Raw genomic sequence first — 17,759 nt, 5'->3', positions numbered from 1 at the left:
CCTGCAGCCATCTTGGGAATGTAGTTTTGTTTCTGTGTCTGCATGTCTGTGTCCCATGTAATTTATGTAAATACTGTATATGTTCTGCATCAAACAACTCTGCACAGACTACAGTTTCTTCTACTCATTTAAATTCCCGAGAACGCAGTCAGACTGAGAAAAAAGACTGGAAATGATGCCGCTAATTGTCCTGGATTTGGTTTCATTTATTTGGGGAGAAGAATTAAATTTAACTGTGTGAAAGAGGATATTCTCATCACTGTTTCCATGCCGTTGTGCCTGACAGTCATCACTTCATCTCAGGTAAACTGACCTTGACTTTAATGATCCTGCTCTTGAAGTTGTTCAGCACGACTATAATGTCATCAGACTCTGCTGGAGAGTCGGTGCCGTCATGGCTGCAACAGAAGAAAGAAAGGGATTAGGAAAACAGGAAGTTTACAAGAAACTTTACTTTAAAACGAATATTGCATTGTAACTCTCTGACCCAATACAGCCAATTCTCCATATTCTTCTTACCTGTAAATCTTGTAGATGTCATCAGAGCGTCCTTTCCTCATCTTCAGGATCCAGGCGCCGGGGTTCGCCTTCAGCTGAAAGTAACCCTATAGAGCAGAACACAAGAGATTTACCGTGTTTGTGACTGTAACAATAAATCTGTTTACCATCCAGGAAAGTAGCACCAAACTATAACAATTGGTAACTTTCTGCTCTAAGGTGTTCCCGAGGCTCATCGGTTAACTCACCAGGTTCGCCATGACGATAGTATCCATGATGACGGGCTCGGAGGCGGTTCCCAAGGTGAACTGGAGGCCTCGCGGCGGCTGACCTGAACTGACGTCAAAGCAATGACCTTCCAACAAAAGGTGCTCCAACTCGTACTCTGCTGCTACCATATTCTCCACCTGCAGACACACGAGTCCAGACAAGTTAAGTTTAGTTTGTGAAGCCCAGTAATGGAGTCCAGGGGCTTTACAGACACACATTAGTGATGGTTTCCAAATAAACCCAAGGTCTTCAAGAAGAGAGAGAAAAAAAAAACCTCAGCACATCAGCAGAAATGGAAGAAATCTCAGTAGAGAGAGAACTCCTCTTTGGACGAGTGAGAGTGAGGGTGCAACAGGACTTTAAGATATAAAATAGGCAATTACAAAAAAAAATAAAAGCCAGTAATCAAAATAGTCAGACAACAGGATTATAATTAGAAAAAAAAAAAAAAAAATTATTGGGGTGGTGACTTTTTTGCCGTGTACACATTGCAGGACTTAATGCTCAGTTAAGATTTTTTGCCCTGATCTGATCTTTCTGCCTCGACTGTTCACATTCATGTTTGAAGTGACGCATATCTGACGTCAGTGTGAACCCCAAAACGCCTCACATGCAACCAATAATGTCACATACATGGGGGACTGCCGTCCGACGACCCATTGTTCCGAAAATAGACACTGGAGTTGTTGGAGTCCAGTGACTGCCAGACTCCATTAACATATTGCTCAATTTAACAGATCTGGGTACCCCGTTACTCAGATGATAATCCTTAATCATAACGTATGACTTTGTATGACTCCTAAAGTAAGACGTTTCATTTCGGCTGATATTTAACTGTAACAGCTCGTCTGTGAACTGACTTAAATAAACTAAAGTAAGATGTGTAACTGTTACTGTTTGACATCCCAAAACACCACCGGTCAGCACGTCCTTGCAGTTTTTTATAACATGTGATTTCATTAATTCAGAGATCTGCTTTATAAAACATGACGATATTATCAGATGAAATAAGTGAATAGCAAAAAGTGCTAATTTTCATTTTAAATAACTGATGAGGCAAATAAAGTCTTCAACTGTTTCCTACTGTCGGAGCAAAACCTCCATTAACATATTGTTAAATCTAACGGAGTCGAGCTTTCAGGTAAACATCTACTCCTTCTAAAAGATTATTTATGATTTCTTACGACTCATAAACAAACACAAACTCATTCGGCGAACATTATTTAACATTTTTAGCTCCATGTAAAGTGAATAAACGCAATGTCTCCCAGATAAAGCTCATCTATCTTAACAGCAGTTTACACATTTTTCTATCTGCTGTTTATTAAATCGTTGTTCTACTGAGGGAGACATGGTGCCGAATTTAGCAGAAGAACTCAGTAATATACTGCAGGAAAAGTATTTTTTATTTACCACAATTTAAACCTTAATATCTTAATGCACACATTAATAAAACCCTGATAGAGACACACAACTGTTGTTCTCTGCATATGAACCATGGCGCAGGTTAAAGTTATCTTTTTTTGATGCAACGCTTTACTATATTGTAAAGGAAAGCTGAAATAAAACAGGAACATAAAAGAGTTTTCTTTGTACAGTCCCTTAGACAAATAAATCCAGTCAAGTGAGACCCAAAACTAAGTAGTACAATATCAGTTTAGTTTGAGTCTAAAGGGGACAGGAAGTGTTTAACGCTGACTGATGACACACATTAAAACACAACCCAGTAGACCCGTATTAAAACATCCATTCAGAGAGCAGCAGCAGCAGGATAGAGTGGGGTGATAACTTTACACTTTAGAGACTTCAGAGTTTACTGGGAGAAAGACTTTTAAATATTTCACAACAACAGATCGTGATCGAACCCAGACAGGCTTATTGCTTTACCTCCTCCAGGTAGATGTTGTCCAGGTCGTACCGGGTTTGCACCGACTCCACCATCCAGCTCTCGGGAGTGTTGATGTTCAGGGTGAAGAGAGGAGACTGAGGCATGTCCAGGAACTTGGCCAGGGGGCCGGGAGAGAAACTGCCGTCGGCCTGAAACGCCACCTCCGGCTCCAACACATGACGGTAAAAACTGGAAGAAAACACAAGTGGAGGAGTCATCATGCCATAAATAATAATAATACCATAAACAGACTGGCTTAAAATGTTAAGTAAGTTAAAGGTGCCGTGTGGAGTTTTCTTGTAAACAAACAAAAGTTATGTTTACAGTGTTACTCAGAAAAACACATTGTGTGTATCCTTGAGGTCTAAAAACATGTTGTGTGCATTTTCCTTCCTGATAAAACATTTGCAAAGCCAATTTTTTTAAAAGTATTTTGAATTCAACAACTGAGCAAACTCTGGATAAAACTTTGTGAAACTGGTTTTCAAACCGATTTTATGCCCCTACACATCCACGTTTCCTCCTGCAAGAGGGCACTAATAACCACAGTTTTAATGCAAACAAGGTCTTCATGTGACACTGACATCTCAGAAAATGCTTCTGGTAATAGAGAGTGAATGGAAAAATGTGAATAATGCAAAAAGAGCTTCTAATTATGTCCCTTTAAGTCAGTAAAAAAACATGTAAGCTAGAGAGTGTGCACTGTCAATTATATTTCTAAAATATAATGTTTTGAAGAGGGTTTGCATGAGGTATTTATCCATAGTCAGTGTATTATCGTCATCTACTGTAGCCCCACTTCAAAAAATGATCCCTTTTAAGATCTGTAGTATGATTGAACTTAGATTGTAATTGAAGTCCTAACAGTGGCACAGAGCTATACAGTATTATGATATTTTAAGGATTCAGTGCCTGGTTTAAAGTAAAAACATAAAATAAGCACATTGGGAGGGTGAATAGTAAACTTATAGCCAGATAAAGCAGAAAGACGTGGTGGCGTTGGTCACATACGGATACTGATATAACTATAGGATTTGAGGTTCAGAAACAGTTTTCACTTCTCACCTCTTGAGAGGCATTTCTGACAGTTTGGATTGGCAGTTCATGAAGACCCGTAAGTTGACGTTTACCAGCTGCTTCAAAACCTACAGAGATGTTCAAGAAGACAATTAAGACAGCTAAGAAACAACATGTAAAACAGGGGCAAAATAAGTTCAAATAAATCAACAGGTCCAGCGAGGGACGATATTGAACCCACCAACAGTAGAGGAGCTAGTTTCTGTGCGTCCCTGGTTACAGGATCCACCACGGCAACAACATCAAAGTACACGTCTCCTTCCTTCGGGCGAATCTTCACAGCACTGCCAAAAAAAAAAAATCAGCAAATCAATGAAATGTTAATGAAGTGAAGTAAACACAAACTTCACATTTTCAAGGATGTTTCTGGCTGCAGAGGACGCAGTGATTTCAGCAATTTATTCTGGATTTACAATAAATTTGAAGGTACAAATGGCAGAATTTAAAAACTTTGGATACAGTATTTGATGGTCCCTTTGAAAGAAATCATATGAACCTGGAGGATAGCTACACAAGGTCTCCCTGCAGGGAATGAAGGAGCCCTGCTTGTATAAAATATGCGCATGTATTACAACTTTACCTGTAGCGGTCATCCGCAAAGTCATATTCTACCCGGGCCTCTCCTTTGGGCTGAGAGGAGAGCTGAGCATCCACCTTCATCACGAGGTCGCTGGCCCTGAGAGAAATCCCGCATTCAGTTTCACAAAAACTCAACAGAATCTAAAAAACCTTACTCAAGATTTAACCTTGTGAAAATCTACAGATGCAATGATGGGGAAATAAAACTACCTGTCCTCTTCGATCCCAAACTGTTGGACTTTGCTTTTGATTCGCTCTCCAGATGTTTTCAGGATGATGCTCTCCAAAAGCAGGAAGTCATCCTGGTTAAATACCTCCTCTTCCTCCAGCGGACCTATGATCTGTAAATAAGAAACAAAAGTAGTGATTGAATTGCTACTGCAACTGTACTGATATGTGAATGAAAATGGGTTCTATGGGTACCCACGAGTCTCCCCTTTACAGACATGCCCGCTTTATGATAATCACATGCAGTTTGGGGTCAAAACCATGCAGTTTTTTTTGCATGCAGTACAAATGTGTTAATTTCACCTATTCTAGAATGATGTATTTGAATATTTCTGCATACTGGGGTCCCTAGGCTGAGACTCTTGTGGATCCAATGAGTCCAACTGTATTCATGTGTGATGATGTTAGTCCCCATAGTAGCCATTTCATTGAAGTGACACCATTTTTTTAAACTTCACCTCACTGTATAAAATTACCTGTAGTGACCTCTAGGATAATCACAGCCTCGTGAAGCTTTACAGCCACAAACTAGAGACCTAGAGCATTCAGAGGATGGATGGCTTTCCTAGGCAGACTGACAATTAGGGGGTTTCTGAGCAGTTTCCAGAGTGCTGGAAGTGCTCGCCATCTTATCGCCGAAAAGTGCAATTCTTTCAGAAATCTCCAAATGTCAAAAGGATTTTGATTCCAAATCCCAGCATGGCTTTTTCTATGGTGTTCCTCAAGGTCTTGGTGTGTTAATGGGGTGTTTTGGAGGGATTATTGATCATTTTTATCAATTCTCAAGTGGTAAAAATTCAGCACCAAATCTGTGTAACAAATGATATCACCCCAAAAATTGATACAACAACTTGTGAGACATAATAGATCATGGGGATGGTCATCATATACTTCTATCATAATGTTCTAAACCCTTATACACTTTCAAACATTATTTGAATTAATGAATTCATTAATTTTTAAAAATGTCTTATATATGACTAGAACAATTTGACACACAGTGCTGAGCTGCATCTCAAATTAATCTTGGGGTTCTCAGCTTTCGAATGATGTACACCACTTCTATGTGACATCTACTGTTGACCTGCTATCTGCCCCTAAAGACCTTCTGTAGCCCCCTGAAAAAAGACAAAAATGGATCTATGTGGTGTGGAAGATGTTAAAGAATAAGAAACAAGACAGTGACTCACTCTTCCGTTGCTGATAACGGCTTTCTGTCCTTTCTTCAGTTTGAGCACGTCTCGGCAGTAGGCAGCGTGGGAGAGCAGGAAGTCAAAATTGGGACCATCGTATGCATCCTTGAACAATGACACATCCATACCCTGAAGGCAAAACAGAAAAACTTGTAGGCAGCTGATAAAAGAGAAAATTAAGAGCAAAATGTCTCAACAACAGAAGGAAACATTATGAATCATGATCCTGTATAGATATGTGAAGCTGTCCGACCCCCCCACTCACCCCGACAGCGAACTCCCCGATGTCGGCTCCCTTCCCCAGGGCCGCGGCGGTCTCTTCTTTAGCCAACTTGGTGATGAAGTTCTTGGCGTTGTTGGCAGATTGCGTCTGCATGGCGGCCCAGACTGCTCTGGCCACGCGGCTCGACTCGGTGGACGGAGCGGCCGATGGGTTGTTGATCATCCCCAGTCGGACGTTGTTGCTGGTTTTCTGTTATGGAGCAAGTGAATGTTAATGAAGGATTCGTCAATAACAAAACAGCTGATCTTTTCAAACACATAAAATGAAAGAATAATGGCACAAAGTCGGGCTAGGAGATGTGGTTAAAATCAATACCACAATATTAAAGAGAGTATTTTTCCTTCATCAAGGATTAATTAAAGGGACAGTGTGTAGGTTTTGGTGGCATCTAGTGGTGTGGTTGCAGATTGCAACCAACTGAGTACCCCCTCCGCTTACTCCTCCATTTCTATGTGACTTCCATACCTTCACACGCTTGTGAAACTGCGGTAACATTATGAGCAGGAGTCTCGTTGTCACAGTGAGGTTGGAGATTCCAGAAACCATAACTTGATATTTTTACTTTTCCAGTTTTTGTACAGACTAAACAACAAATACATTACATACAGTAATTAGTAGGGCTGTCAAAGTTTATGCGATAATAACACGTTAACGCAAATTTGTTTTAACCCCACTAATTTCTTTAAGGCATTAACGCAACTGGCAATTAGAGTGAAGATACTGGCGTCATATGAAAACCTAAGGAATCCATTGGTACCAACCATGTCATACTAGCTTGTCCCAAAGGAGGCTAAATAACGTAACATTAATTATGGACAATCATGTGATTAAATATTTTAATCGATTGACAGCCCTAATAATTAGTGAGCTTTAGAGGTGATGGTAGGTGAATTGTGTTACCATACAACACTGAATCAAAGCCCAGCTGAAAGAGATGTTATAAAAGGATTTTGTACCATGTGTCTGATGGCATCATAAAGCAGCTGACGTCCCGAGGGCTCGTCAAAGTCTCCGACCACCCAGAAGGTCACAGGACGGATGTAGCCGTCATCTGACAACCACAAAGGAAGAAACAGAGACTGTCAGAAGAAGTTAATGGGGCGATGCAACACATGGCGAACTTATGAGGCAAAAGAATGCGAGCCATATTGTTTTCAGTGAAAATAAAGTTTGGTAAATTCGGCAAAAAATCTATGTGGGTAGCATACTGGGCTGCAAGAAAAAAACATGAATAAGTAAATATATTCTTGGTGTTATCTACTTTTTGTCATTTCCAAACACTAAATCAAACTTTTACCATCTCCATGCAGCTACAATACATGACACATGCTCTCCTTAAGATGGAAAAAATGTTAGACCTAAGTGAGCAGTTATGTAAACACATTTTTATTAGTACTTATATTTCAGACCTTAATAATAACAAACATCACATGCGTAATTAGTAATTTGTTTCCTCTGAGAAATGCAACACAGATGGAGGAGTGGTGGTGAATTCACAAACACATCTAAACGATGCCAGCAATGTAGTTCACAGAAAACAGAAAAAAAGAGCAAGTGAGTAGGAGGAGAGGGAAAAATGCGGAGGAAAAGGGTGATTACCATGCCTGTTGGTGGTGGTCATCCCTGATGCAGGGACATTTTTAAATTACATGAAGAGGAGGAAGAGGAGGAGGAGGAGAGGACAGAAGGAGAATACACAGAGAGACTTTAGGCTTGAAGGTGACTAAATTATCTTCACTAGAAACAACAACAAATACTAAACAAGCATTGTCTTCCATTCACAGTTTGTGTTTCTTATACGACCAGCTATCATATGAGACGGCCCTGCACACACTCACCTTTCTTAGTCATGTAGTTCAGGCTGTTGGCCACGGCGGTGCTCTTCTCTTTGGTGTCGAGCGTTGAGAAGCGAGCGTAATCGTCTACAAAGAAGTTGTCTGCAAGAAGAGAAGAAAATGGAGTTAACTGTAGCTCACGTAGCAAATGTGCTAAATATTATATATACTTTCAAGATGCATACCTGGGAATTTACTTGGAACGTAAAGCTACTATCTGTATTCCTGCAGTCAAAACCGGGCTTATAAGTCAGAATTGCAAAAGGCAATATTGCATATATAATGGAAGAGGCCTAGGTGAATATAAAGTTGGTCTGAAGTGTCCATGATTTAAAAATAATGAGAAAGTTATCTACAAAATACAAACCATGAAATATCATGGGGTCATTTTTAGGGCAATTCAATTATTTAATCACGATTAATCGCAAATTAATCTCACATTCTTTATCTGTTCAAAATGTACCTTAAAGGGAGATTTGTCAAGTATTTAATACTCTTCTCAACATGAGAGTGGACAAATATACTGCTTTATGCAAATGTATGTATATATTTATTATTGGAAATCAGTTAATAACACAAAACAATGACAAATATTGTCCAGAAACGGCATTTAGCATAAAAGAAATGCTCAAATCATAACATGGAAAACTGCAGCCCAACAGGCAACAGCAGCTGTCAGTGTGTCAGTGTGCTGACTTGACTATGACTTGCCCCAAACTGCATGTGATTATCATAAAGTGGGCATGTCTGTAAAGGGGAGACTCGTGGGTACCCATAGAACCCATTTTCATTCACGTATCTTGAGGTCAGAGGTCAAGGGACCCGTTTGAAAATGGCCATGACAGTTTTTCCTCGCCAAAATTTAGTGCAAGTTTGGAGCGTTATTTAACCTCCTTCACGACAAGCTAGTATGACATGGCTACCAATTGTTTCCTTAGGTGTTTTAGTTTCATATGATACCAGTATCTTCACTCTAGCTTAATACTGAGCCCGTAACAACGTAGAAATCGCAAGTTGCATTAATGCGTTAAAGAAATTAGTGGTGTTAAAACGAATTTGCGTTAACTTTGACAGCCCTAGTCATTTTGCATAGTTTAAAAAGAAAGGAGGTTTTGGGTGGAGGTCCAGATGAAAATAGTCTAATATGTCTATTAAACATTAGAACACTATTAACAAAAATCCAAAAAGCTCATTGGCCATGTTGCATAAATGTTTGAGATGGTCCATAATGGTCCATCAGCTTGCCAGTTTCTGGTCTAGTGTCACGTCTTAAAAGATGCAAGGCTTCAATATCGGACCATGAGATCAAAATAGATAGATAGATACTTTATTGATCCCGAAGGAAATTTAGGGATATATAATATTTTATTTAAATAACAGCTGTACATTATTGTACAACATTACAACATTATTGTACATATGTGTACTCACTGGTATCAGACAGATCCAGGTATGTTCTGCTGGTGGACAGCACTCTGGGGTTGATGCGAGGAACAACGTTGGGCTGGTTCATGATGTAGTCCACGACGTCGTGATCTGTTGCCAGCTCCCCCTGCGAGCCACACGAGCACAGATTCAGGATGTTAAAGGAAGAATTCAGAGAGGACGTTCTTCACTGATCAATCAATACAGACCCAAACGTGACGCAGGAGGTTTTTGTCTGCATGCTTTTCATCCTCATAGACACAGTTAAGGCAGCAATCTTTAGATTTAATAGCGTTTCGGTTACTGCTGCTTGTGTATCGACTGAAAAGTTTTTCTCCAACAAGTTTGGATTAAACATTAAAAAGGGAGAAAACAACAGTGATGACGAACACCGTGTTCACCACTAGAACTGGTATAGCAACTAAATTAAACAGCACTGTGTTTTAAGACATTACAAACAAAAAACAATTCAAACATTTGGCTCCTCGGAGTGCTGGGACGACATTAAAATAGGAAAGCATGGCAGATGGCGCGCTCACAAAGATCTAGCTTTGCAGAAAAAGTAGTACTCACTACAATCCAAGACAGTGTACTTGTAAAAATAAACTCTCTTCCTAAAAAAAAATCATCTGGAGCTTCTCTACTCATTTAACTTTTCCTTTCAATTAAACTACATTTTGCAGCAAATTAAAAAACGAATTAGCATAACAGCACAAATAAATACACTCTGGTATTATCACTCTCAGCTAAATATCAGTGAATATGTAATTTGTTCCACTTTGTCTTTTATCACAAGATTAAACTTATTTTTGTTGTTAAAATCAGAAAATATCTCCGGTTTGTTGATAGAATTAAGAGGAAAATCTACATTATTATCTACTGTATGTAGATAAGAGCTCATCTGGAGTATGTGGAAAGAACTCAACACATTGCAGCATTTAAGCAAAGCAAATTTACAACTCATCAATAAGGTGTACTGTCTCTGCACAGGCACTCATGCAGTCAGTTATTTTTTGATTTTTTTTTTTTTTTTAAACTCTTTTTTTTATTTGAGAAACAAAGAACATGAGGTCATCATGGGTGTTACAATATCAAATCACAGTACATTTTTGTAAATACATCTTAATATAAAATGTCACACTTCAATCAACGGTGTGAATACACAATCCATTTTTCCCAGTACTCAATACTTTTTTCCAATTCCAGCCTCAAAATAAATGTGAGTCTTTCATTACAATACACTTGATTTACAATACCCCGCCATTGTTCTAATGTTGGAGGATCAGTCTGCAACCACTTTCGCGTTATGGCTTTCTTACTACTTGCCAAGAGAGTCTTTATTAAATATTTATCTTTGTGAGAAACAATTTCTGGCATTTTTCCCAAGTATAGTGTAATGAATGAGTATTTTAACTTTATTCCAATTATTTTATGGATCTCAGTTGCCACCTCTTGCCAATATGGCTGTATTTTAGGGCAAGCCCAAAAAATATGGAAATGATCAGCCATTGAGGTTCCACATTGCCTCCAACAAAAGCCCCGGCTCTGCGTGTCTGTTTGCAGTGCTGTTAATTTAGGAGTAATGAAAAATCGCACTACGTTCTTCCATCCAAACTCCCTCCAGGATCCCGAGTTTGTAGTAGTAGCCTGAGTCTCACATATTTCTGTCCAGTCCTCCTCTGTTATTTGTGAGTCTGACTCTTTCTCCCATTTTTGTTTAATGTAGTTTGTAGAGTGCTTCTTAGAGTCTTGTATACTTCCATATAGTTTGGAAACAGTTATTTTTTGATTTTGACTCAACTGCAATGAAAATTGATTTTGCACTGAAGGTGAATATAATCATAGTTATCAAATGCACGATTATTTTTCATGAAACTTTAACAATAGTGTTAAATCGTGACATGATAATGAGTAAGCAATGGGTGTATGTGTGCGCTCTAACTGACCAGGTAAACGGCTCTCTGGAACAAGGAGGTTGTCTCCAGGATCTTCTGCATGGTGACCGTCTCCAGCTCGTCCGGGTCCAGCTGTTCACGCTGGTAAGGAATGCCGTTGTACATGACCACAGGCAGCGGGCCCACGCCCGTCTGCTGATAGTACCCCCGCCCTTCCTGAAAGAGGAGACACAAAGAGGTGTTACTTTTATTTCAAAATACTATTACTTGTCTACAAATCACTTACTGTATTAGGACCAAATCATATTTCCAAACCTTTAAGAGCACTTATCTGACATGTGTCTGCAGCTCAAAACACTACACATAGTCAGATAACCTCCCACATGATCTTAGGCGCTGTCGTCCAACTAAACTTAAAACTTGCTTGTTTACTATTGCCTGTAATCAAAAAATGTGTCTACTTGTTGGTTTAACTACCTACTTCTCTCATTTTAAAAGGAACAGTTTGACATTGGATATGTATTTCCCTTTCTTGCGTAGAATTAAGGGAGAATATCGATACCACTCGTTAAACTTTTCATCTAACTCTTGACAAGAAAGAAAATAAGTGTATTTTTCCCATGTGGATATTAATGGTCAAAAACTTTGTTCTCATTTCCAAAACAATGTGGCTGAGGTCAAACTCGTTCAAGGGAAACCAATTTTCAACCGTCTCTCTGTATCACTGCAGCACGGCAGTACATGCAGATTGTCGGTGCCCAGAGCCTCACGTTCACCCGCCGGAAAAAGTCCGCTGGTCGTTTTGCGTCATCATCCGGCCGTCTTTCGATCAATTCAATCAAATGCAAAGGATTTCATTTAAATCGCCCTTGTAACTGTACAACATTCAAATATTCCATTTCACTGTGAAATACGTAACAGTACAGGAGCCAAAGACGCTCCAACTTAAGTTACACTGGGACGTTAACCATAATATATAAACAAAAATAATATTACGGTAACATCACGTTCAGCAGAGTAACATCACATTCAGCCGCTCTCACCTTCCTGTTGCTGTCGTAGTTGGAGTCGGCTCCCAGGACGCTGCTGACCTCCACATAAGGGAACCTCTTCTCCAGCACTTTCACCACGTCCCCAACACTCAACTTTCCCGCGATAGCCACCCGGTTGAACATCTAGAAGGAAATGAGAAAATAGGAAGGGAAGGAAAAGGCGAGGATGCAGAAAATTGTTGTTATAGGGAGACAAAATTAACACAACTTTACCAATTTTAGAGTCACTGGTGTCAAACTTTATGTTCTTATTAAGATAATAGGTGTTTTAATTAGTCTGTGAACTCACCGAGATGACAGCCTCAAATGCGCTCTGACTGTCCACCTCGTCGCTGATGTAGTTGTAGGCTCGGACCAGCGCCACGCCCGCATCCTGCATCCCGTCTATGTCATCTTCATCCGACACCACGAACACCAGCCCTATCCTGAAACACACGCCAAACAAAGTTTCGAAAAAAGACTCTGGTGTGTTGATTGGACAGTTAAAATGCAGAGTGCACGCTGTCTGCTTCATCAGTATTCAGACAAACTGATCATCCCAAGACGCAACATGCAGAGAAGTATCAAAAGGTCTCCCCAAAACTGCCTGACAAAACTTCTAAATTAAAATGGATTTTAACAACACGTCCCAAAGGACTGCAACTACTCTGCAGCGTTTTTATTTTTTATTTTTGTAGCAACTGTGAAGCAATAAAAACAGTGTTTTCCTGGATATCCTTATACTGATGAAAGTAAAACTTACAAAAAAAATATAACGTCCAATATGTAAAGAAAACTTTTTTAAAAGCAACTAAAATATGCATGTCTCCTGACGGGTTCTGGCGAGTTTACAGTGCACCACATCCCTGATGACACCAACAAACCTGAGTGGGATGTTATTAGCGTAAAACATCTCTGCAACACTCAGCAGCTCCGCAGCGTTCTCCTGAATTGGGTCCAGAATTATCACCTGCATCAAACACACACACACAGACACGTTGGTATTTTTTCACAAGGATTCCGATCCATGTGGATTCACAAGGGGGTCGATTAATCAGTTATGGACGAACCAGATTGTGGAAGTTCTTGCGGATCTGCCGGATGACTCCGGGGAAGGTCGGTCTGAGCAGCTCCTGCACGTTGTAAGGCCACGAGCTGTACCTGTGGTCCGTCTCCAAGTTGTTAATCCACTAAAAAAGGAAAAATAAATTGAAGAGGAAATGTTTGAAAGGAGCAGCTTGAGCCCAACAGCAGATCAGTGCCAATGAGAAATTACATTTTACAGCTGGTGGCTGAAAAACAATTATTTTCTTTTTCTTTCCAATTAAGTGATTTATTGTTTAGTCTATTTAATGTTAGAAAATAGTAAAAATATCCAGCACAAGTTCCGAAAAGCCCAATTTGATGTCTTCAAATTACTTGTTTTTGTCCAACCAAGAGCCTAAAACACAAAGGTGTTCAGTTTACAGACTGGATCTAGGGAATATTTGGTAATTTTACCTCATGAATTACTTGAACAATAAGAGGATTATCCAGTGGTGGAAAGTAACTAAGTATGTTTACTGAAGTAAAGTACTTAATTACAATTTTGAGGTACCAGAGTATTTCCATGTTCTATTACTTCATACTTCTACTCCACTACAATTTAGAGGCAAATATTGTACTTGGGTCATTCTGCATAATGAATAATTTTACATTTGGTACTTTAAGTATATTTTGACGCTAACACTTTGGTACTTTTAATTTACTTTAAAAGGTACAGTGTGTAGGATTTGGCGGCATCTAGTGGTGTAGTTGCAGATTGCAACCAACTGAGTACTCCTCTGCTCACTCCTCCCTTTCTAAGACTGCGGTAATGTGAGCCGCCGAGTGCAAAACCGTGGTAACGTTGTTCACCTCACTCAGAGGCCATCCTTACCATAATAACACTACTGTAGGAGCAACGGAAGTCAGACGGCGGTTGGCGGTACCACGGTTTTGCACTCTGCGGCTCATGTTACCGCAGGTTCACAAGCCTGAAGCGGAGAACTACGGTGGCCTTCAGGTAACGTAAAAACGTCAATCGACTAATCTATTTATCAGATAATTATTTCAATCAATCTGAAACTCACAAAAAGTAAACGATTCAGACTATTCATCACTAACCAGAGCTCATATTTGAGCTTCCAGCATAAATTAGACATACACTTGGAGGGCTTGAAATGGCTCTAAATTTGCTCAGATAGAACCCTGATTGTAGTTTTGTTGCACAATAAAAATCTTTCCAGGAGCAATCTATTTTTTCCCAAGGACATTTTGGGCAATCTCCATTTTCATAGCTAAAATTCCAACACCTACAGGTTTTCCAGGACATGTGGGAACAAGAACAGTAAAACACAACTGCGTGTGTGTATTTTTTGTTCCCAGCATCAGTGCTTAATTAAGCGTGCAAATGTTTGTTGGAGAGGATTTTGATTGTGTGATTTCTTACGCTGATGGCGGGGTTGCGGATGTCGACAGCGTAGTCAGAGTCGGAGGGCTGGACGTTGAGCTTCAGGATGTCGTGGATGTAGGGCGTGTCGATGTGCAGCGAGCGCAGACCCTCCATCACCCTCGCCTCACTGCGCAGCACCTCAAACACACTGCAGGAGACACAAGTCAGAGTGTGGTCATCTATAGGAGGTGTGTGTGTGTTTATGTAGGGCTGAATATGAACATGAAGTACCAACATGACTGCTGACATCTGACTATGTGTGCAAGAGATGTACACCTACGTAGGGCTGCAACTAACGATTATTTTCATTGTAGATTAATCTGTTGATTATTTTTTCTATTAATTGATTAGTTGTTTGGTCTATAAAATGTCAGAAAATGGTAAAACAAAAGGTGTGATTAATTTGCGATTAAATATTTTAATTGATTGACAGCCCTAGACTGAATATAAATGTTTGATTTCATAAGCTGAAAATAAGTTAATGAAATGCAAATGTGTTTAAGTTGGAAATAGATCAAAAGAGATGTTACACAGCTGCTAAACTGTTTGATAATATACTGCATATTAATATATGACTGTGTGTGTGTGTGTGTGTGTGTGTGTTTGTGTGTACCTGAAGATGTCTTGTGTGTCCAGATCTATATGCAGCCCGTTGATGAACAGGGCTGAATCGCCGGGCTGCAGGCCCAGAGTCCCTTTGAAAAACTACAGAGACAGAAACGTCAACATGACTAAACGTCCTGTTCACATCAAACCATAAAACTCCCTGATCAACTCCAGCTGAGCAGATCGCCGCACCGTGCAGCAGGTAACGTCAAAGCCAGCCATCGCCGAGTCAATTATATTGTAAAACTAGAAGCAACAGTCAACACAAAGCCGTAACAAGGAACGCCTACAGCTCCAAACAAGCACTGACAGCTCTGTTTAAAGTCAGTCTGTTTAGAGCAATCAAACCCCGCACTAAACAAATCTAATTATTAGAGAAAGGCTGTGTGCACGGTCGTGGGAATCTGTGTGAGTGTTTGTGTGCCTGCACATGCAAAGGGAGCGCTCAAAGTCGTTCTGGCGCAGTCAAATCTCATTACAGAAAGACAAAGACATCCGATTATTCATACTCCAGACACCGCAATTACAACGAGACATGATTAACACAAATATTGTTCATCCCACTTAAACAGTGTGAGTGTGTCTGTGTGTGTGTGTGTGTGTGTGTGTGTGTGTGTGTGTGTGTGTGTGTGTGAGTGAGAGAGAGAAACGTCTGCGTGCAAGTGCATGTGTCCAAACTACTTCAATCAATAATCATTTCTCGCTGCAGGACTCCGTGCGCCTGCCGAATGAATCACAGATTCAGTAATTAGGACGTTTGCTGCTCACCCCCACCACCCACCCAAACTCCTGTCTGCACACCAAGATAATGTGAGCACAGCTTGAGGAGGGTTGGGGAGGGGTGGGGAGGGTTGAGGAGGCAGCAGGCAGGAGTGAAAAAATATTTGACAGGAAAAAGGAGTGATTACTGATTCCATTAGCAGGGCAAAGCCAAACACATTGTCAGAAACTGAATGCTCGTCAAGTCAGATGTTGTTTACAATTTATCACCTAATAAAAAGGTGAGAGGAACAAAAGGAAAACAGGAAGGGCCGCTCTCATCTTGAGATATTTCCCTGAAGACGGCTAAGAGGCGGAGGGGGTGTGGTTGAGGCTGTATGCAATAATGCTATCTAGTGTTTTTCTTTTATTTTTCTCTTTTATTGGATTAGATTGGTAAACAGCTCAAGCTGAATTATCCCTGACTGCTGGACAACAAGTTCAGCAGGAAGGGAAGAGTAGCAGCATGCTGGATGAAGACAAGACAGATGAATGAAAGAGGATGAGTCACTGGCAAGATTTCCTTTGAAATGTAGCGCAAATTTTAAACAAATTTACAGAAAATCAGCAGAAGGAAAATGCAAATTAACATTTCCATCCATTTCATCTCGATTTGTGTCACTGTCAAATAATTCCAAGAAAAGGAAAAAGAACAACAATTTATAGAACTGCGTCACAGAGCTCCATTGTTTTCCTATTAAAAATAGGGATGCACCAATACCGATTAGGGGTGCGATACAATATTATATTGATTCATTGGACAACGATGCAATATTTGCTGATATCACAAAGTCTGCCATGATACAATTTTGATTTGATTAAATTTAGGGGCCTGCGATCGATATGATACAACAGTATATGCCCATTTAACACAATCGGTTACATTTATAACAACTCACAAAAAGCAACTAAATTATGATTTGACAATTTAATTACTGGGCTCTTCCAGACATTTAAATGAAAAACAATCTATTCTTTTTAATAAAAAATGATAAAAAATAGACCTCTTGGTCACTATAAAGTGTCACATTTATCATGTTTAAGTAAAAATGTTTTTTTTTATCAGTTGAGAATTTAAAAATAAGGTCATATCTTAAAATATGATGATATGTATTGATGTTTTCACTTTGAATCGATATATTGGAGTGCTGATCAATGAAGTGATGAATTGGGGCCCGATGTAATCGGGTATTGGTGACAATGGGGCCAATCTATTCAATTCAATTCAATATTTATATACTATATACATTATATACTGGAATTTTAATTCCTGATTAAGTTTTTACCAATTTGTTGCTGCATTAAAAAGGTTTATACTTCAATTGTAATTGAGCACAAAAATGTGTATAAATCCGCAGCTGAAAATAGTTCCTAACAAATGCACTATTTACTCTCGTTGTTTGAGTTATCACTGATAAAAACTACAGCAAGTCTTTTCATGGAATTTATTGAAAAAATATGGAATAAAGCTAAGCTCATCTCATTATGATAATCTGTTGGGTGTTTTCATTGTATTAAAAAATGATAAAGTAGAAGGATGGCTAAAGAGGAATGACTAAGAATCAACAAACAAACACACACGTACCTTTTGGTTCTCGCCGATCTCTTTGCGGATCTCAGAGTTGACCACTGTTTTGGTGATTGACCTGTGAGGGGGAAGAGGTGCAGACTGAACTGTAAAACTGCTCAATACCTGTGTAAACCAGAACTTCTTACTGC

The 17,759-nt window shown here is 39.6% G+C and overlaps 1 protein-coding gene across 3 annotated transcripts in view; it reads right to left on the bottom strand.

The window, feature by feature from the left end:
- Window positions 1–17,759, bottom strand: part of uggt1 (UDP-glucose glycoprotein glucosyltransferase 1) — a 34,709-nt gene that overhangs the window by 6,811 nt on the left and 10,139 nt on the right. For 2 of the 3 annotated variants that reach the window (XM_037747245.1, XM_037747247.1), the window contains exons 11-32: window positions 17,626–17,686; window positions 15,289–15,380; window positions 14,673–14,823; window positions 13,273–13,392; window positions 13,087–13,172; window positions 12,513–12,648; window positions 12,215–12,346; window positions 11,223–11,387; window positions 9,283–9,403; window positions 7,855–7,953; window positions 7,616–7,639; window positions 6,973–7,067; window positions 5,999–6,205; window positions 5,731–5,862; window positions 4,523–4,653; window positions 4,314–4,409; window positions 3,915–4,017; window positions 3,722–3,801; window positions 2,656–2,845; window positions 747–905; window positions 520–605; window positions 314–398 (exon numbers count right to left, since the gene is read on the bottom strand). In XM_037747245.1, coding sequence (XP_037603173.1) covers window positions 314–398; window positions 520–605; window positions 747–905; window positions 2,656–2,845; window positions 3,722–3,801; window positions 3,915–4,017; window positions 4,314–4,409; window positions 4,523–4,653; window positions 5,731–5,862; window positions 5,999–6,205; window positions 6,973–7,067; window positions 7,616–7,639; window positions 7,855–7,953; window positions 9,283–9,403; window positions 11,223–11,387; window positions 12,215–12,346; window positions 12,513–12,648; window positions 13,087–13,172; window positions 13,273–13,392; window positions 14,673–14,823; window positions 15,289–15,380; window positions 17,626–17,686 — 2,551 coding nt within the window. The remainder of the gene's footprint in view (window positions 1–313; window positions 399–519; window positions 606–746; window positions 906–2,655; window positions 2,846–3,721; window positions 3,802–3,914; window positions 4,018–4,313; window positions 4,410–4,522; window positions 4,654–5,730; window positions 5,863–5,998; window positions 6,206–6,972; window positions 7,068–7,615; window positions 7,640–7,854; window positions 7,954–9,282; window positions 9,404–11,222; window positions 11,388–12,214; window positions 12,347–12,512; window positions 12,649–13,086; window positions 13,173–13,272; window positions 13,393–14,672; window positions 14,824–15,288; window positions 15,381–17,625; window positions 17,687–17,759) is intronic. The other variant, XM_037747246.1, reaches the window with a different exon arrangement.

This window comes from Sebastes umbrosus, chromosome 16 (genome assembly GCF_015220745.1).
Source record: "Sebastes umbrosus isolate fSebUmb1 chromosome 16, fSebUmb1.pri, whole genome shotgun sequence".
NCBI classification, from domain to species: Eukaryota; Metazoa; Chordata; class Actinopteri; order Perciformes; family Sebastidae; genus Sebastes; species Sebastes umbrosus.
The sequence above is the reverse complement of the archived record's forward strand: the minus strand, read 5'-3'. Positions and strand labels throughout refer to the sequence as shown.